At 34.7% G+C, this 21093-nt stretch overlaps 3 protein-coding genes across 3 annotated transcripts; all 3 read right to left on the bottom strand.

Moving 5' to 3' along the window:
- Positions 1 to 1880: 1880 nt before the first annotated feature.
- LOC145617405 (glycosyltransferase BC10-like) lies at positions 1881 to 5332 on the bottom strand. The gene is made up of 2 exons (XM_081672111.1): positions 3892 to 5332; positions 1881 to 2351 (listed from the first exon to the last, which is right to left on the bottom strand). Exon 1 carries the CDS (start codon positions 5000 to 5002, stop codon positions 3914 to 3916), a length of 1089 nt encoding a protein of 362 aa, XP_081528237.1. The 5' UTR covers positions 5003 to 5332; the 3' UTR covers positions 1881 to 2351; positions 3892 to 3913.
- Positions 5333 to 10264: 4932 nt separating this feature from the next.
- LOC145616211 (F-box/kelch-repeat protein At3g23880-like) lies at positions 10265 to 11482 on the bottom strand. Its single transcript, XM_081670905.1, has one exon. The coding sequence runs from the start codon at positions 11480 to 11482 to the stop codon at positions 10265 to 10267; it is 1218 nt and encodes a 405-aa protein (XP_081527031.1).
- A 1610-nt stretch (positions 11483 to 13092) lies between these two features.
- Positions 13093 to 19405, bottom strand: LOC145618000 (protein IQ-DOMAIN 5-like). The gene is made up of 7 exons (XM_081672776.1): positions 19167 to 19405; positions 17880 to 17994; positions 16748 to 16993; positions 15771 to 15998; positions 15100 to 15213; positions 14002 to 14476; positions 13093 to 13638 (listed from the first exon to the last, which is right to left on the bottom strand). Exons 2-7 carry the CDS (start codon positions 17961 to 17963, stop codon positions 13499 to 13501), a joined length of 1287 nt encoding a protein of 428 aa, XP_081528902.1. The 5' UTR covers positions 17964 to 17994; positions 19167 to 19405; the 3' UTR covers positions 13093 to 13498.
- Positions 19406 to 21093: the final 1688 nt, after the last annotated feature.

The raw sequence follows: 21093 nt of genomic DNA, 5'->3' as shown, positions 1-21093 counted from the left end.
TTGATTCTTGTGAAAAGAAAAGTTATTGATGATCATATTACAAATGCATTGCTGCTTAACTTTGGTGAATGATTTGAATATGCTGCTAATGTGAAAGTCCATGCACCAAACTAGAATTTAGATTATCATAATTTCACACTTCCATATCATAGTTTCAAACCTAGACCATTGAAAATTATACATTTGTAGTATTATAGTTACCGTATAAATAGAGATAATATATGAGTGTACACAGCTACACATCGAATCTTACAAGATTTCACATTTAACTCTTCTATGTATTAGTAAAATAGAATAAGTATGGATCAATAAGAAAGTGGGTGTGAACCTAATTTCTACTCATTAGCCTTGACATTTTTATTTAAGAAACCAAGGGGTAGAAGAAATAAACAGTAAGAAAAAATAAGTAGGTGATCAAGAATCGCCATTTTATTTTATTTCGGAGTTCCCAATAAAAAAAAAAAAGAAAAAAAAAAAGTAATGATACTCTTTAGTAGTCTTTACAATAGATCGAAAGTCAACATAAAGATGACGCAGCATATTTGAACCAAGTTATAATTAATACGGAGTAGCAAACAAAGGAGATAATGATATACTTGATACATGAACTAATCAAAGATGAAACATTATTATACGTAGTAACAAAATTCCTTAGGGGCAGGTGGCACTGTGTTCTCTCATAGTACTCGTATTTAAAAGTGGGTGTTTGCATTGGTGTTCTTTATAAAAGCGTTACATTTGATTGATTAGTAATAATAATTCAATCAAATATAAACTAATTATATGATTAATTAAAAGATTGGGTAGTAGTTGGCTTATTGTAATCATCAGTTGTCATCAACTCACCAAACTATAGTACCCTTTTGGCTGCTTAGCATATCAAAACCAAAATATATGTCAACCTCATTATAGTCGTTAGCCCCACTTTCCGTCCTTATGTAACATCTTTTTATTTAGGTTCACATGTACTATAGATCTACAAATTAGGGACCAATTAATATTCATTTCTTCTTCCTAACTTAAAAGAAATGCATAGATCTACAAGTACTTCGTACGTATATGTCTATTATGGAAATTAAATTTTCCGAGCTTTTAAATTTAAATTATTATTTTGAGCTTTTACTTATATTATTAAGCATATATTTCCCTAAAAAAAAACAAAAAAAACAAAATATTATTAACCATATACAGATACACTACGAGTACCTTTGCCCTATATATGAAAAAGGTTTTTGCTTTTCAACATCGAATATATATAGAGAAATGTTAAGAAAATAATTTTTACTACGAATCAATCTACAAATGATTTATCATCTAAGAAAAGACTTTCAAAAACGATAAACATCACTTGTTCGAAAATGACAGTAATCAATTTACAAAAACTTGATGAAAACAAAACCACATCATATTGAGTATGATTAGAGTACTTCACAATCAAGAGCTAAAACATTCTAAAAACATGATAAGAGTTAAAAGAAACCTGGAAGACTGGAAACATTATTCTAACACTAATTTGGTATGTATAAAAGTGATGTTAAGCATCATTAAATCATTATATTAAATTTTCACATCAACAACTACTACGGATTATTCTGTATTAGTTAAGGATGATAGCTACAAAAACAACAACAACAAATAATTGACAAAGGTAAACATCCAAACGTAGGGTATGTTTTTATTAAATTAGTCGACTGATAGCTATATTTGGTGAAACTAATGCGACTTAAAAAAAGAGAATTTCATTCAACATCTTACCAAAAAATATCAACTTGTAATTAAATAAGCTATATCATTCAACATGAGATTCTCACATATTAGTCAAAAGTGTTGAAATGACCAGAAAAATAGGGGTCAAAAGAAGAGAGCATTGAACAAAAAGATAAAGAAAAACAAATGAAGCTTACTATTGAGGCCTTGAGGCATCATTCTAACACTGATTGAGCATATTTTATAGAAAGCCATACGGAATTTTGAATTCTCTCTACCCCTACATCGAGCAGACAGGCTAAGAGCAAGGGACTTTCGAATTCCACTACATATCAACAAAGGTCGATAGCCCAGCCCCCGTCGAATATTCATGCTACTTGATATGATATGGTACAAACACATTCTTTACCATTTATGTACAGAAAAAAACTAGCACTTCTAACAACAAAGAGCATCAAGCTAGCTCTTATTGCCGTGGTATTGTATAATTCAAGACATTTCTGAACCAACATACCAGCAGGGTAGTTTTGCTGTTGGCAGTTGATTCTCTGGTTGAGCGGCTTACTGATGGCTCAAGGGAAAGCATCTCAGAGGTGTTGCTACAACAGATCCTCTCCCCATTCAAGAAAGCAAAAATTTAAGACCTGAAAAGAATTGGCCAAAACATAATCAGGGCAACGCAGATAAACACGAACACCAAATGGTTTAAGATCAAGAGCATGGAATGTATTAAACTAATTAAAGAATGGCAGTGATGTATAGTGATGTGATAACGCTATTCAGTTAAAGTAATTTTCTGACAAAATTCTATTCCAATGTATATGGGGGTAAGTGGTCATGCAATTCACTCCAAGTACTTCGATTTTCTTCATAAATTCCATACTCAGGGTTAGAATTGCAAGATCACAAAACTGTCAGCATTATTCCTAACGATATTACACACAAATGAAAAGAGAAATGAATAGATAAGTTATCTGTCAGCTTGCAGGAAAGCAGGAAACCCATGTCTTGTTAGCAATCTAATGGACCACTATGTTCCCCCTCTACTTTCTCTCTACAGCTATGCTAATTTGTCATCATTTGTGAGAAAGCACTATTTTGACTAATAATTGAAAGATGACAAGCAACCTGTACAATCACAATCTAATGCAAAGAAGTTCAATGATGAACTCCTCAATACATTATCATTTGCTAATTACTAAGCGAGTAAAAAAAGAAAATACTGCTTCGAAGCAACACTGATCAAAATGAACACCCAATAACTAAAAAGAAATAGCATGTAAGTTAATGCTGAGAATAGGTTCAAAAACTCTAGGAGGGCTGCCATTGGGAGGATAATAGTGAAATGTAAATAGGTGGGGCCAGGATCGATAGCTCAGGTAAGAAAGGGGAATGAACTAGTCATTTATCAGTTAGTTTGCAAGGAAAACAATTAAACCACGTCTAATTCACATCTGATGGACCACCGTGTTCCATTTAATTTTCTTTCTACAGTTGTATTGAATTTGTAGTCAATTAGGTCTAAACACTACAATAGGTAATCGCTGAAAGACGACAATCAACAGCAAGCAGCCTGTACAACCTAATGCAATTAGCTGAAATTTGTGTGGATGCAAATTCTATGGTCACTGACACTATAAACGAATTTCCAAATGTTCTATATCATGGTTAATGTGAAGCTATTGAGTATCTTTCAATCAAAGTTGCCATAGATTTAAAGCAGCCCTGCAGAGATCCCATACTTCCACAAGAAAATCCTTCAAGTTCACTTGCAAAGAACTTTAATATCCAAGGTTCTAAGCACTAACTACACAAGCAGTGACCCTGATCTAAAGCCTTCCTCAAAATGGTCACATTTTCCCGCTACTCAACATCAAAGCAACATCGAACTACACTAGAACAGCACGCCAGCCAGTGACATAAATCTAGAAGATAAAACCTCCTGATGCAGAATCACAATTAGCAGAAATCTAATCCTAAACAGGACACATTGGTTCCTTTTTTGTTGATAAGTAATACACTTTGAAACATGCAGTATTTAAGTTGTACTAACTAATAAGTATCCTACATTATGATGTAAGTCCAACAATTCTCATTTTGATGAAAGGTACAAAGTAAATTATATCAAATCATATCAAATCGTACACAAGCAGATGAAAGAAAGCAAAGAAATTGCTCACTCACCAGACATCACAAACAAAATTGCTTAGTCATTGAAGATAACAGTTTCAGCCATATCCATCAAGGGCTTCAAGCAATCGGGTGAGAACTTCCTCGCGAACAAGTAATCATGAGTATGATTAGACTGCCGGAGAGTATAGATCAACTCGGGCGACACCTCAGGTGGACGGTACATATGAGGATGTCCATTAACACTATCAGTCCAATTAACCCTTGTAAGAGTATATTGAGTACAACCATTAGGATCTTTCATATTCAACAATGTAGGGAAATAATGCTCTTCAGGGTAACATGATTCAGTCTTATAACAAGGAAGCCTAAACTTCCTCCACAATTTCCTATCCTTCAAAACCATCAAAGCATGCTTCTTAGTCAACACAAAAAACTGTGACCCGACCCGAAACTGATCGAAAGGTACCTCAGGCATCATCACATTCTTCCCTCGAGCAACATACCTCGAGGGAAGAATAGTCTCATTGTCTAGAATCTCAATAAAGCTCTTATGGCGAACATGCCGAAATCCGAAAGCATTCCCCTTACTCCCCCCACCTAAAAGGGTCTTATACACATAATCAAACGAATGTAAAGGTATACAAGATTGAGAAACCAACGCAAAATAGAAATTCAAAGGATCATCTAATATAGCAGTTGCCATTAATCGTTTAGCAGCAGAAATCAAAGTAGCAGAAGATCGTTCAGTGTGCTTACTTGGTATAAATCTAGCATTGAAAAACCCACCTGGGTCTTTGAGATGAGAATCTGGGTCAGCATGAACATAGATGTTGAACAATTTTGGTGAACTAGTATTGAAGAAACGATCCCACAAAGGTGAGAAGAAGAGATCAGTGTGTGTTAGGAACAGGAAAGCGATCTTCAAAGTTGGGTTGTGAGACCCTAATCTGGAAAACGAAAAGGTTGAAGACGAAGATGGCGAAGAAAATGAAGATGAAATTGCACGATTGAAGAGGGAAAGATCTTCCAGTTCATCTGGGCGAGGAATTGGGAGTTGGCGAGGGTGAGGAGAGAGAAAATGAGGAGCAAAGAAGTAGAACATTGGAAGAGATAAGATTAGAGAGAAGATCAAAATGTAGTGGGATTGCAACATTCGGATCATTTCTAATTATTGGGTGAATTTTGGTTTGAGAAAAAGGGGATTAAATTTGATTAAAACATTGGTGAATTTGAAAATCAATCTTCAATTCAATTGATTGAAGATTGGGGAAATTGATGAATCAATTTATGAAATTTTTTTGTGGGGTTTGATTGATTGATTGTTAATTAGAGATTGGTGGAAGTAGGAGAGTGAAAGATGAAGAAGAGAAGAGGGGTTGGTTTGGGTTTTCTGGGAAAAAAAGGGAAGATTTGTTAAAGAGTTGGAAGGAAGAAAGGAAAAAGGAAGGTGGAGGGAGAAAACGAGAGAGATTGGAATGGAGGGAGGATTGTGAGTAAAGATGATAAATTGATGATATCATAACTTTCCTTTCTTGTCCTTTTGCCCCTACTTGCTCTTTCCTTTTTTTCTTTCTTTTTTTTTTTTTTTTTTTTAAATAAAAAGACTTTTCCTTTTTAACCCTTATTAGTTACGGAGTACTTCGTATTAGAATTACCCCGTTTCAATTACCATAAATATTTGGGTAGCACCGTCTTAGTAACACCAATTTTGTAAGACGATATGACAATTTTATTTAGTTTTAATGGAAAGTTAAAAGAACTGACAAATAATTTATGGATTTGAAAACTGAATTTGGCACACCTTGTGAGAAGAGTATTAAGAAAATTGTGATGTTAGGCCTCGTTCTCTTCACCTTAATTTTGCTGAACTGAAATTATTTTTACTGAACTGAAATTATTTTTGCTGAACTTAAATTATTTTTATTGAACTTAAATTAATTTTACTGAACTGAAAATATTTTTACTGATTTACAATTATAATTCTTCTTTAAGAAAACTGAATTTTACTGAACTGAACTTATTTTTACTAAACTGAAATTAATTTTACTGAACTTAACTTATTTTTACTGAACTGAAATTATTTTTACTTAATATTATTTTTTTTAAGGTGAAGAGAGCAAAGCCTTACTGAGTTACTGTGGATGTGCCAAAATCAAAGTTTACAAATATACTCATATTTTATTACAGGTAAAAATCTTTTATTTCAAGAAAACTAGGAACAAAATCGCTTTATGATCATTTTCGTAAAAAAAATATTGCTAAATTTTGTGCAACTGATCAATTTTAAGTTTTAACATTAGCCTAACCGATCTAATATAACCTTCTTACCTTCATAATATCGTAGGCTAGTAAAATGTCTTAAGTAAGCTAGTACTGATATAATTAAATATTGATGGCAGCCTACAAAATTGCTCTTGACTCATTACTCTTACAAAGTTACAAGTTATTTGTACTAGCAGATCCTTTACGTGGTACCAAAGGTTTGTTTTTTATTTTTATTTATTTTTTTGAGTAAAATGTCATTATCTCTATTTTACTAGGCCCAACTTAGGTTCTGAAAATCTGAAGTATTGTACTCCTTCAACTGAATTAAACACGGTCGATTAGGTGAAACTTGACAAGTGAGAACAAAGAGTTTTCTTCAATTAGGTGAAGTAATTTATGATCAACGTTTGTTTAGCCAAGAAAAAGGCACAAAAGTACGAACGTGGCCTGGTAAGTAATAAGTGAGAATGTTGATCTTGGTATGGCATCCATTGGAGTCGCAAGATTAAGTGAAGTAATGTATGATCAACGTTTGTTTAGCCAAGAAAAAGGCACAAAATCAAGCCAGGGGTTGCAATTGATGATCTCAGTACATTGTATGTGACAAGGATTATGGATATGTTCACTGCCGACCTATCTTCTACACCAAATTAACCAAAGAAATCTAGTATAGGTTCCTTAGGGTATGGAGGAGTTATACTGCTATAAAGATCGGATCATGGATATGTTCAAATCCGCCAAGAAATTCACAGAAACTGCTGTATGTAGTCTGAAATGTAATAAGCTTGTTGGTTTGATCAAGTTACTGAGGAGGCTGATTCATTCAGGTTGGATTACTTGGATTATTGGTTGATTGAAATGAGGAATGACCATTCAAAAATAAAAGTGAAGAATGAAGTAGAAAAGCCAGACTACTATATATTGGTAGTAATTACTAAATCATCATTCATCAATATGTACGTCGACATCTTTCAAACCATTCACCTGAGCAGAACTAAAATTACTAGTACATTGCTTTAGATTTTGGTAGATATACAAATTCCATGAATATATTCTAATATGCCATAAAAAAATTTGCAGGAGTATTTTCCCTTTGACATGAAGTAAATTTGCAAAGTAGCTAAGCAATGTGTAGTTACACCCTCGACAACTGACCCCCCTCCCCATATTTTTTACCAAGGGATCAAGGCTATGACTTAGGAGTTAGGACGGACCAATGTATCAAGGAGAAGAACAAAGCCTTATTAGTGGTTTGGTTTTAACATAGGAAGTAAAATTTTCTAGGAAGAAGATTATCTCAAGAATAAATGAATATACATTTCGATTTTTACCTAGAGGATCGGACATAGTTAATCAACTTCAATCCCTCCACTTAGTACGTAGGAGATGAAGCTTTTGAATTTTCAAGTCAGCCAAACAAGCAATAGTTTGCAAGGGATATAGCAATTGCAAAGATATATAACATGCACGATTCAATCTTACATTTCACTCTTTCCATCATCTTTGGCTAGATTGGGGAAAACTTGCATATTGGGATTGTTGAGCAATTAGGTTTTGATGATTATAAACTAATGATGATTATCTATCTAACGTGTATGTTAAGTTGTGCATAGAAAGAGCAAGTTATGTTTGGAACAGGATACAAGGAACCTGAGCAATGACAAGTATATATACAAGGAACTTGAGCAATATAGGATAAGCAATAGAGGAACAAGAACAATGATAAGTGTTACGGTTGATAAGCATGATGATGGCTAAGGAACCATGAAGGTAACTATGTAAATAGGTGTTTACATATGTTAGCTTCACGAGGTAAGTATCCTATACATATATATGTCATGTATGTGTAGAAGTCTTTTAATTTAGTTTAGTTTTCTTTACTGTTTTTATAAATGAAAAAACTAACCTTATGAGTTGCTTTGTTATCCTCAGAAGTTTGCTCAGTTTGTCATCATTAAAAAGGGGCAACTTGTTGACCCTTATGAGGTTTTGATGATGATGTTAAGAATTGAGCAAACTTCCATTTAATAAGGATTTTCTAGTGTTGTGATGTTTGCAGGTTCAGTAAGCGTTGAGGGCTGAAGTAGGAACTGAAACAGAGGAACTTTAGAAGATCCATGAGGATACAAGTAAATTTAGAAGAAGAGTTCCAGAAATGGAACTTCCAGAAGTTTCTTAACAGGAACTTCGAAACGGGTTGTAACGACCTGGTTCCGGTGTAATGCTGGGGCAAACCCTAAGATCCAGAATATATCAAGACTACAGGATTCCAGAACAAGAGTTTCAGAGAAGCAACATGAAGACAGAGAAATAGAAGTATATTGCTCTAGGATTCATGTAAGTATGTTGGACATAAAAGTCGGTCTGGAACAAGTCTATATAGAACCTAGGTGAACTCCAAACAGTCAATGAAATTAGAGTAACTGACTTGTCAGGAACTCGGAGACTGTCAGAGTTCAGGAACCTAATAGGAACTTAAGTGTGCACGTTGTTAAAAGTCGGTTTTAATGATATATATATTTACCTTATACGTGCATATCTTTTAGGGATTTGGTTTTACTGAATAAAGATATTTATCTTCTAATAAATCCCTTTTGGAAAAAGATAAATTTTGTTTAAAAATTATTTTTAAACTAAAAGATAAGATTGGAATAAAAGCTGATTTTATGCTAAGTTTATCTTATTATTATTAACAGATTTTATTCTTAACAAAAAGATATATTTTCGGAAAACTTGTTTGTAGAAAATATCTTTTAAACTTATCTTTTCAGAAAATCTATCTTTTTCAAGATGAAATGAATAATTCGAGTGTACTATAAATATGCTTATATGTATTCATTCAAAGTTGAGGCTGACGAAGTGTAGTGGTCGTGCTTAATGGTTTTATCCTTCACCACAAAGCTAAGTCAGTCCTCCTGGTCAAAGTTCCTATCAGGTTTTGGTTACAGTACGTCCAGTGAGTTCCAGACAGATTTCGAGTGTCCAACATATTAGTTTTATCTCTTTATTCATAGATATGTATTTAGGGATATTCAATGAGATCTTGTAATGGGAAAAAGGGTTTTTGAGTGTTTTGTATTTTAGGGTGAGATTGTGAATTCTCTTAAATTCACGCAAGTGATGAGTTTGAAATCTCGTAAAATTCGAGTGGTGGCTGTGAGTGCACAGTGAGTGAAAGGAACCTGAGAAGTGTCTTGGGTCACCTAGGAAGTGTCCTGGGTAAGGGGAGAAAAAGGGTCCTGAGAAGTGTCTTAGGTCTGGTAGGAAGTGTCCTATCATAGAGTCAAGTGTCCGTGGTGGAACTTGCAAAGCAAAGGTCTGTGTAATAGGTTGTACTAGGAGAGTTGCCTATTATAGTGGAATTTGTTTATAAGTCCCAATAGGGCCGAGGTTTTACTTTCAGTTGGGCACTGGATGGTTTCCTCGTAAAACTTGATGTGTGCTTTAAGTTCCTTTACGCTTTAATTGTTTATTTCCGCTTAAGTTCCGCGATTGGAACCTACTACCATTCACCCCCCTCTTGTAGTAGTTCATCTAAACTAACAGGGATCAAGATTTCCAGTCAGCTTATAATTACTATTCCGCAGTAAAAAAAATTTACATATTAATTTTACAAGCTACATATTAAGGGCCTGTTCACATTTACTTAATTTCAGTTCAGTTCAGTTCAGCTCCAATCAGTTCAGTTCAGTTCCAATCAGTTCAGTTCAGCTCTTAATTTCCCTCTCACATAAAATATTCATTTCAGCTCAGTTCAGCTCCAATCAGTTCAGTTCAGCTCAATTCAGTAAATATGAACAGGCCCTAAGACGTGCAAAATTTAGAGGAATAATTAAGCATCAACTGTTGAGAAACTGATATAAAAATTAAAGGCCCCTAAATTCTCGATCAAATTGACTAAATTCCATTAAATTCGAACTTTCCACCAACAAAAAAAAAAAAAAAAATCATCACTTGAAAAATGAAAAATACTTTAAAAAATACACAAAGAAAATCATCTAACAAAGGACATAATCTATTGAAATATATATTTAGGAAATCATATAATCAAACATTATGTTACAATAAAATCATGAATAGAAACTAAATAACACTGCTACGATTGTAGATAACATCTAGTCACCAAAGAGCTCACCATCTTCCTTACTAAGCATCATCATCACGATCCACCAAGACGTTGTTGCCCTAGACAAACAAGGCTCTCGACGTAAGGCCCTATATAATCAAGCATCGCGAACTCTTTTTTAAAAAAATGGACTGATTTATTTTTCGGATTATATAATATCGATTTTCCATCACTCAAAAGAAAAGAACGGGGTTGGAATGATACCACAATGTTGCCATTAGCTAGACTAGTCAATACCTTCCCATATGCATCTCCACAATTGATGCCAAAAATTTTCTTCCAAGAATCACTCTCGCCGTACTCTTCCATCACCCACAATTTACAAAAGCTATCGTTGTGATATATTGCTAGCTTCTCCTCTCCGCTTATAACAAGTTTGGTTAGGTACATGTATTTATGAAAAATATGTTTCGGAATTTTAATCTCTCCAAAAGCTTCTTTGGCTAGATCATATGTCACTATAACATACTCATCGGTGTTTTGCCCTTTATATTTACGTGTAGACTTAATTTCCAAAATCCAGTGTATAACCCCGTTTGTAAAAATACCTTGCTCCATAATTTTTGATACGGGACGTGAAATTGACCCGTGTACTATCTTCCAAGTATGTGAATGGAGTGCATATATTTCTGCCCAAACATGCTTGCTGTCATTAGGGACAAGCCCGATTCTAACAACTTTGAAATCTAAAGACCGTCCATCATATCCAAACCCTAATGCACGAGATCTTATATTGGTGGTAAGGTGAGTGAAAGGGATACTTACTGATTTATCTAGAAACGGGTTCCAAAAAATTAGGGTTAAACCTTGGTGATGAAAAATATTAGCAAAACAAACCAATCCGAGGCAAGAACCAATAACATAATGGCTTCCACCAACCGGGACATTAGTGAACTCCTTCTGATATGTGATCGCGGCATTACCTTTACCGAACGGATCTTTATCTTTATAAAGCATAAATGTTTGTTCATCGTAGGAATCGCAACGAGAATAGATATGATACTCGATATCGGGAGTGGAATGGCATAAATCCACGAAAGTTGGATTAGTAACAATGGAATAGATGGATTTTGAGGTACACATGAAGCGTATAAGAGATTTTACCGGCAATCTTTTGAGGATGTTATACTGAATATTTATTGAAAAATCTTGAAATTGTTTAACGGTGTGATTTGGATTAACGATGCGATTTAGACTTACAATCATAGATTGAATCTCCGCTGGAAAATCGTGTAATTGCTTTGCCGTCATTGTTAAAGTTGTTTAAGGGAAGTTAAGGCTGAAGAATCAAAGGTTTAAGGTTTTTGAAGGGAAGAGGTAATGAATACTTAACGTTATATTGTTATAATTATATAAATAGAAGAATAATATAGGGTTTAAATTATTATTAATTATTAATTAATTTAATCTAATAAAGAAGCGGTCAAACAGCCATAGGATTGTATAGTTGTATATTAGGAATATGACAAGGAAAAGGAAAATTATTATTTCTTAGAATATAGGGATATATTCTGCTATTCAAAAGATATGATTTTCACCCAAAAAAATACAAGAGAAGTTATTGCCTAAAATATACTTCATACGAAGTAATTTAGAAAGTTATTGCTTATTAGGTTTTTTTTTATTTTTTTTATAAATATATTCAGCTTAAGAATTATTAATTTGAATTAAGAGTTGCATATTTTACTCAGAGCAGTTGTTTAAATGGGATTATTTTTAGACTAGTTAATTTTATGCAGAAATAGAGAAGTAGTACCGTAGTTGCATACTTGTATTTTTTAAGAGTAAAAATACTAAGAGCAACTCCAATGATTGTAGGCTTGTAGCTAGGGACTTACTTGCAATATTAAACAATCCCTAGCTACTAGCTTGACCATTGGAGCACAATTATTCTCACTTAGATCTAACTTTAATACATGACATCAAAATATACAACATACTTTGTACTGTATAGATACAACAATGTACTTACTTAAACCAGTAGTAAAAATTAGAGGCTTGTACCATGTACTTGTATAACTACATTCTATTTTTAAAATAAATTTTTAATCATATTAATTTGCAACTTTTTTTAGGAGACTATTAATTTTAGTTTTTAGCTCTAATTAATTTATTTTCCTTTGAGAAAACTATCCAAATGACAAGCCAAGCATATCCAATGGCAAGCCTGTAGCTTGCTTTGCCACATCAATTTTTAATCTACAATAATTTTAACAACAAAGTGTTTCAATGGTAAGCTACAACATCTTGTAGTTTGCAAGAAAAAAAAAAAAAAAAAAAAAAAAAAAAAAAAAAAAAAAAAATTCTACACGTGTTACCCTATAAGTGGACAATGCCCAATGAAGGGCTAGTGTATTTGTCTCTCTTTCAGTCAAGCATGTAACTTGTTTGGACTACAATTACTTGCATATTGCTCAAAGTTTTTTCTCCGATGGAAAACATGTAGTTGGGTATTTTATTTTAATAGCAAGCAAGTCCCTACAATTAAACCATTAGAGATGCTCTCACAGTCAAACAAAATCTTTACAAGTTCATGAGAGACAGGCTTATTGCTTATATGTGATCGATATAAATTTGACAAAGGATACTCCATCCACTTTTTATATGTTTTCTACATACGAGTATTCAATAAAATAATGCACAAAAATTTATGATCTTAATGCCTCCTTTATATTGCGTGGAGGATCTTTATCGTATAACAGGTTGTACCATTGTTTATAACTTGTAACTTGTAAGGTATAACCGTAATATTTTTTCGGTCCGTGTACTAACAAGATACAATTAAAACAGCACTACAGCCTTAATTGCACCATGGGCATTGTACAATCTGTTGTATATGGAAAATTGTTGGAAAATATTGATGAAGCTGCAAAACTGCATAAAACTGAACACCACCAAGTAAATTTACACAAAGGCAGATTCAAAGACTAATTTTGCCCATATTACACACGTTAAATTACACAACAATTTTACAACTAGAAGTGCTAAAAAAAATAAAAATTACACAAAATACAACACCTTGAAAAAGAAATAATATAAATACGTAGTATAAAAAACTTGCATGTCCCCGCCATGTTTATTTCAATATATTAAGGCATGAGCTTATATACTCTATAACGCTTACTCAAAGCCTCAAAGGAGTTCCACTAGTAGTAAGATAAGATCATCCTCTCCTATCATGCTTCATGCCACACTATATTTACAACTAATGGGAGAACTGATAACTTACGAGATGGCCTTCGTATATCACAAGTGCGTGCAGTCGAGTTAAACATCAATGGCATGTTGGGCAGACTTTACAGCAACTCCATCCGACTTTGGTTTATCCTTGATTGGCTGTCGTGTGCCAGGATTCTTTTTACCAGCAATTTTAGCAACTGTCTTGGCTGTTTGTGCTCCTTGATTTCCTGGTCAAGTATTTATCACAAATGCATCAACGTTTAACCTAAGAAACCAATATGTATAACTCCATCTAAAAAAATGATGTTATGTGCATAATCAATGTTTGATTTCCCATTATATATAACCCCACTTAAATCAAGTGGTTGAGAAAGGATCAAATGTTATATTTAATACTCCATTTTTTCCCTTTTTGACAGCACTATAGAGCCCTAGTTCCCAAGTAGGAAAAGAACAACCTATGCTTTCTAAGTTTTTATTATTACCATCACCTACAGAAACTAAGATCCAAATGACTAGGTACGCATAGGTATATAAAAGAGATGGATGGCATCATAAGAGATGCATGGTTTAAGTAAGCATCAACGTACCATTATTAGGCAAAGATAAACGTTTTTTGGGCTTTGCATCCTGTGCTATCATTCTTTCTTTAGGGTTACTGCGGGACCGTGAGCCAGCGGCAGGTCTTGAGTTGGCTTCTTCAATGGGAACTTCACGAACTTGTTTGGATTTAAGCTTAGCTGACACTGAATTGGACACATCTTGGGTGTTCGCAGACTTGCTAGTCGAAGATTCATCAGAGTTAGATGGGGCGGATTTTTGTGCAGGGAGATTCGCTGACAGGGGCTTCTTCCCAGAAGATTTCGGCTGTGTTTTAGTCTCACTGGCACCTTCAGCATCCTCATTACCTAGAATCTTCACACCATCCTTCAGATTGATGTCAAGGAATCTGTTTTCCCATGGACGGACTGCCATCCATCGCTCTAACCAATTCCAACCCCAGCTGTTCTTGTCTGGTTCAAAGCCAGAAGAAGCAGCAGCTAGCTGTCTTGATCCTGCTTGCCACTATATAAGATCCAAACCCAAAGGTTAATCACCTAAATAAGATACTGAAAATGAAGCACCAAGCAAACCACATGATGAGTAGTAACTTTTACACAAAAACAAATAACAAATTTGATTGTGTTTCTATGCTGAGGGTAAATTTTCTGTCAGCTATGATAACACCAGCAGAATAGTGTTTCTGCACCTCACTCCATCCCACCCCACTTCTCAGATTTGTAAAATAATTTCTATATCTATCTAATATAACTGTATTGACCTTTTCCCTGATTTTTTGTTATCTTTCGAATCACAGTATAATTAACTGGAAAAGGTTAGTTTTAAAGGGTAATTTATTACTCTGTGAAATAAGCAGCACATTAGATTTTCAAATTATGAGATACAAGTTCATGTGTTCAAAATTCACACCCTCTGCCTGGTAATCTTGGTATCATTTAAATAAACATTGGTCATGGCTGCAGGACCAAATTGGAACTATCATACTTCATGTTGTCTACTCTCATTCATAACAACATGAGCATTTTCACAAGCTAATTAAAGACAGCGGCAATTTCGTATTATTCTACAACCAAACCAATAAGGAAAAATCACTTAGAAAATCAGTTACATCATCAATGGAGTTATACCTGATGAGCTAGGGCATATGCCATTGCTCTCTCACGCTTAGCAGCAGCCTCCTGCCTCTTTAGCAACTTAGACTGTATTTGTTCTACAGAACCAACACTGTCACACCATCCTTCCTGAATACATAAACATTCAGTAAGATATATAGTCATGCTTTAGCCTAATTTGATGGGCGAACATCCTACTATTTCGAAACACTTCAGGCTTTACCAAAAACCAAGCACTGATAATAAAACGCCATAGTATGCATCGTCAAATCGAATCTACTAGCAGTATTCCAAATTTAAGGGAATGAATATCTAAAATTTTGTAATAAATTTGTTAGCTACTGCTTCTTCAATTCTTATGCAGCAATGATTGTAGGGAGGTGATAAAACTAGCCGTGTATGTGGATAGGCAAGTGTGACAAGACAATCTGAACATGAGAAATTGCAATGCACTATATGACAAGAACATAATGAAATTTCACTTGCCAACTAAGCATGAATCAATAAACAGAGATTTCCAAATTTTCTTTTTTTTCAAATGTTGGATATAGTTAGTTACCCACATGTATATTGTAATATCATGCTTAAAAATGTGGTACCCCGGAGATGAATTAAGGTTTCCAGATCACAGTCCAATCAAAACAATCAAAGAGATAATAGCCCTTGACAATAGAGCAAGTAATCACCTCTATTTCTCGAACACGTGCTTCCTGTAGAAGTTGTTGATGAGCTTTCTGCTGTTCGGTTTGACTTTCTAAAGCCAAACGCACACGCCTTGCTCGTACCCGAGCTTGAACTCTCACTAAAGCTTGCATACAGCGTAAAGTTATAGCAGCTTGCTTTCTCACAGCATGCCCTCTAACAAGTGCTTGCAGTCTTACTAATCCTTTCAATGCTCTCAGAGCTCTCTTAGCCTGATATAGAACACAAGAATCACAGTTAACCATGGATACTTTGTTGAGGCATTAAAACACTACCACACCGGGAAGCTGAAATAGGTAGGCACTAAAGATTCTCTTTTACAACGACAATTACCCGTGTTCAAGAAATAATTGTAGGACCACAGAGCACATCCAGATGCATACATCCTCAGGAACATCATTCTATCAAGCAAAACTTACTTCAACACATTGGATCCTACTAGTCATATTTAAGTTTCTAAACAAGGATCCTTGAGCCTTGCGCAATCAATTCCAACAAAGAGGGGAAAAGTTATTCTCATTTTTTATATCCCTCAAGCCTTCAGTTCCTCTAAGCATACAACCAGGCCTATTAATGCAATTTCAGAGGTCAAAATGCTCACCTATATGTGTATCAAACAATTTGAACTAAATTGCCAGCAATCTAGGGCTATTACAACATCAGAAGTAGAGCATATCCGCCAATATGGAAGGGTGCATCAAACAGTCATACATTTCAAAAGTTTGATCTCGAGATGATGCAAGGATTATAAGAGAATTAATATTCAGAAATATGCAAAGAGTTTCAGATGGTGCCAAAATGAGCATGTATCCAGATGCAGCATACCAAAACAATGCCCACCACACTGTATCATCTTAAGGAATCTTCCCTCTCTTTGTATCAGAAGAAGGAGATCAATTTGAATTCTGGTAAATCAGAATGAAGACATATGAATCATCAAAGAAGCATAACAATATTGTACCAGAAATCCGCGAAAAGCAGTTTGTATGTATGTGGCCGCCCATTCTTCTCTGGTTCTCTGCTGTTCTTCAGCTTCACAAGGTATTTGGACAGAAGTAGAGGGGGAGGTAGCAGTATCAGAAACCGGCCTGAGATTTGCATTCCCAGATAGGTCATTATTTTGTCCTTGTTCTTCTTGAAGTGTTTGATTATCTATCTCAATAGATTGATTTCTACGATGTCGATATTTACCAGCAGCTCTTGCTCTCTGCAATATCAGTGTGTCATTAGACAATAATAGTAATAAGAGAAGTGAAACTCCAAAGCTTGTGAAAATAGATTGATGAAATTTGCTTCCATAACTGGCATCTGAATCAGACCTCCATGTGGGCGTGTGACTAACAGTAAGTACATATGTCATAACTTACACACCATTTTTACAATATTACCAAATTTAGTATGCTATTTACTTATCACTTATAGAGTAATTGAGCTGAAAGAGAGTATCAATTGCAAAAAATGCAACCAAAAAACCATGATGTTCCTTGCTTTGAGTCAAATTTATTTTGATGTCGTAAATAGACAGGCCATAGTTGCACTGCAAATTATGACTAGCTTTACAATCTAATATGTATAGTAGATTACAGAAATCTAAATAAAATATGCAGAGAAATAATTAGCAGCTAAACAACTACAATATTAGCTATCAGATCTTTGTTGCCAAAAGGTAGAGAATGTTTTTCTTTTACAGTTTTACTCACTCTCGTTCCTATATTCTGCACATCTGAGTTTTTTATGAATAACGCAAATGTAAGTATTTATGAGCTCTTCCAAATTGTCCAAACTTTGGACTCCTCCAACCTTATACATTTTTTCTTACCTAATTTGAAACAAGCAAAGAGAAGAGATAATTGGCACAATGGCACTTAACACTTACAGGAAAAAGATCTTATCCACCTTGTCTTTTTTCCTGACTTCCTAAGGCTAGGAAAGATAGTTAATACTCGCATTTTCAATATTCAACCATTATGTTTGAAGGCATTTAGATACATGCAGGGTAAAGGCATTTAAATTTAAATACATGCAGGTTCATCCCAACCAAATAGAGAGGCTAGGCCAGAAATGAGAACATGAGCTGAAGAAAATAAACCCACATTTTCATCTTTCTCTGAGGATGGGGACTTTTCTGATTTCTTAAATCCAACCAGCGCCTTGATCCATTTCCCAGGTACACCCATGTCACAAGCTGACAACTTAGCCTTGACTCACCTGCAAATAAAAACTACAACTGTTAATAAGTATCTCAGCATATAATATGTATGCCCAGTTGTGCTTGGAAAGAATTGTATTTCACTTTCTCACAATCTCATCCATCCCCCCTAGGGCACATTGAGGTTGGACATCTTCTAACTCTTTTCCCACCTCCAACTCCCATGGAGCCTTGCGCCCTTGCCCACTAACAATAACAATTTGATTCAAATGCTACACAGCTTCCAAAGTCCATTAAAGACATTCTATACATGCATCAAATGAACAATTAAAAAAGCACACAATATACAGTGGAATTCAGCCCTAAAAACTGAAACAAAGATTAGTATCCCGGTGGGAGTTAAATTCATCTACAAATAATCTAGGGAGACTGATCATGGACCGCCATATATTTGTGTTGGTGTAAGCTTGAGCAACCACTACAATGCCTAGCGGCCCTAGCACTACACCAGTTTGTCGAATAATTCTCACCTTTCCTAATTCAAATACTAATCAAAATAGGCAGTTCTTACTTAGAAATGGCAATCATAGCAACAATTGGTTTTTCAAACACTCCAGCAAAAAATAACTGAGAAGAAACACCCACATTCAAAATAACAATCAGTGATACATTGCTATTAATCAATTAACATTAGAAGCGACACGAAAGTAGACCGCTATAGTGTAACAACATCACATAGTAATGGCAAGAAGCAGCCCCATCCTAGTGCCACAATTCCGCATGCAACAGAAAATGCAACTATTGTTCATGTCAAGAGAATACAAACCAGTGAACAATCATGCAAAATTCAAATTAAGCTTCCAATCAACATCAAAAGCCCTAAAATGAACACAGATAACCATCACAAATTTATTACAGCATGTTCAAAATGAAGTAAATTTCAAATACCCATTTATTCAAACCCAGTGAATCTACTTCTCCTTAAGTAGAACATTTCCATAAATCCCCATTTCAATCCTAATCAAGTAATTTTCAAACCTAATCAAGCAGGGAGTAATCAGTAAGTAAACCCCAAATCAACAAGATAACTCAAAACCCCAATACATTAATTAATTTTATGATTCAAACACAATAGATCGACAGATCCCATAACTGAAACTAGCCCCAAAAATCTAATTAATCAACCAATGAAATCAAAATTCAGAAACTAAAATCAGTAATTAAAACTCACCAGAATTGAAGTTGGAGCTGAAGAAGTAAAAAAAGAGTGGACTTTACAAAGAATGTGAAGAGGGTATAATTGAAACAAAACAAGAGAGTACGGAAATTCTATTTGAAACCCATCACTCTAATCATTCAATCTTCCTTGTTATTCTATCTATAACCTGGGATTTTAAAGGAGGTATCTTCTGACAATTCCATTAAAATACCCAGAAAGCCAAAAAAGCAGGAGAGAGAATGATGCTATACTCTATACTATAGTGTGAAGGCTAAAATGCGCCTGGAAATGCGACGTCGTTTGGTGGTGGGGGTGGTGGGTTCGGTTAAAGAAGATGACAAGTCGTTTTCTTAAGCAAGCAACCAATGAGTCAATCACGGGTTTCCATGTAGGGGTGAGCAAATATTCAGGGTACCTGATTTGGAACCGGAACCTGTTCGGAACCGCAGGTTTCAAACCCGGAATCTGTTGATCAGGTTCCGGTTCCGGGTAATAAAATTAGGAACCTGTTGCAACAGGTTCCGGTTCCGGGTAATAAAATTTTGGATCTAGAACCTGTAGGGTACCCTGTTAGTACAGGTTTCCTATAGGGTACATAAAACCGGAACCTATATGGTATTAAATATTCTAGACAATTAGTGTTGGTTTGTTATATTTGAAGTACTATACTAAAGTTGTAAGATTTTATTGTGATCATCTATTTTAAAAAAAATAAATTTGTCACAATTTATCAAGTAATTATTAAGATTACTTTGACAGACAGGGTACCTTGTTTAGGAACCGGAACCTGCAGGTTCCGGTTCCGGTTCCCAATTCTTAGGAACCTGTTGCAACAGGTTCCGGTTCCTATTTTTAGGAACCTGTTGCAACAGGTTCCGGTTCCGGGTCTTGATATTTTTACAGGGTACCCTGCTACGCTCACCCCTATTTCCATGTAACACGAAATCCACTCAGCCACTCTATAGTTTATACTCTCGCGATAATCTAATCATAAAAATGTCTCTACGCCACGTATGACAAGGTTCGAACACTAGACCTCTTGGAAGAGAGATTATTGTCTAACCATCTAGACTAATAGCTAATTATGTTTTAATGTTGCGCACTAAATAATATAATACTATAAAAGTATTGAAACTGCACAACTATAAAAGTAGTATCCCGGAGCAATGTGCGGGCTACTCACTAGTTAAACAATTTAAGAAGTGCTTTAAGAATAAAACGATCTTTAAGAATTTGAGAGAGTTTATTTTACGAGTCTTCCACATGGATTAAAATATTGCGGAGTAAATTGTACTGGTAGAGTTTAGGGCCTATTCACATTTACTGAACTGATTGGAGCTGAATTGAACTGAGCTGAAATAAATATTTTATGAGAGTGGAAAATTAGGAAGTGAATTGAACTAAACTAAACTGGTTGAAGCTGAATAGAACGGATTGGAGCTGAACTGAACTAAAATTAAGTGAATGTGAACAGGCCCTTAGTAGGACAGAAGTTTCACAACCGTTCAAGGAATGATAGTACAGGTGGAAATTACTTGCCTTGCCAAACAAAAACAAGGAATTTACCAAATAAGCACATACTACAATTTAGTACTAACGTCTCACATTTATACCTGTTTGCTTGTACCAAAGTACTCTTCATGAATGGAATACATCACAAGTTCACAACTATATGGCTTAGCTTGTTTTCAAAAAAAAAAAAAAAAAAAAAAAAAGGTACCCTTTCATGAATGGAATACATCACAACTATATGTTACGAATGGAGTCAAAGAAGTTAGAGGTACTAACTAATTTAATACTCCATACTCCATACTCCACATCATTTTCACCTCATTTTTAATTTTAATATTATTATATACGTTTGCCCGTACATATATAATTTAGGATATTGGAAATTTAAGCAACTGTATTGTTGGAAATTTTGGAATCTTGTTATTAT

The sequence above is a fragment of the Chenopodium album genome, chromosome 26, assembly GCF_948465745.1.
Source record: "Chenopodium album chromosome 26, dcCheAlbu1.1, whole genome shotgun sequence".
In the NCBI taxonomy this organism is placed as follows: domain Eukaryota; kingdom Viridiplantae; phylum Streptophyta; class Magnoliopsida; order Caryophyllales; family Amaranthaceae; genus Chenopodium; species Chenopodium album.
This window is presented reverse-complemented; position numbering and strand designations above follow the sequence as displayed.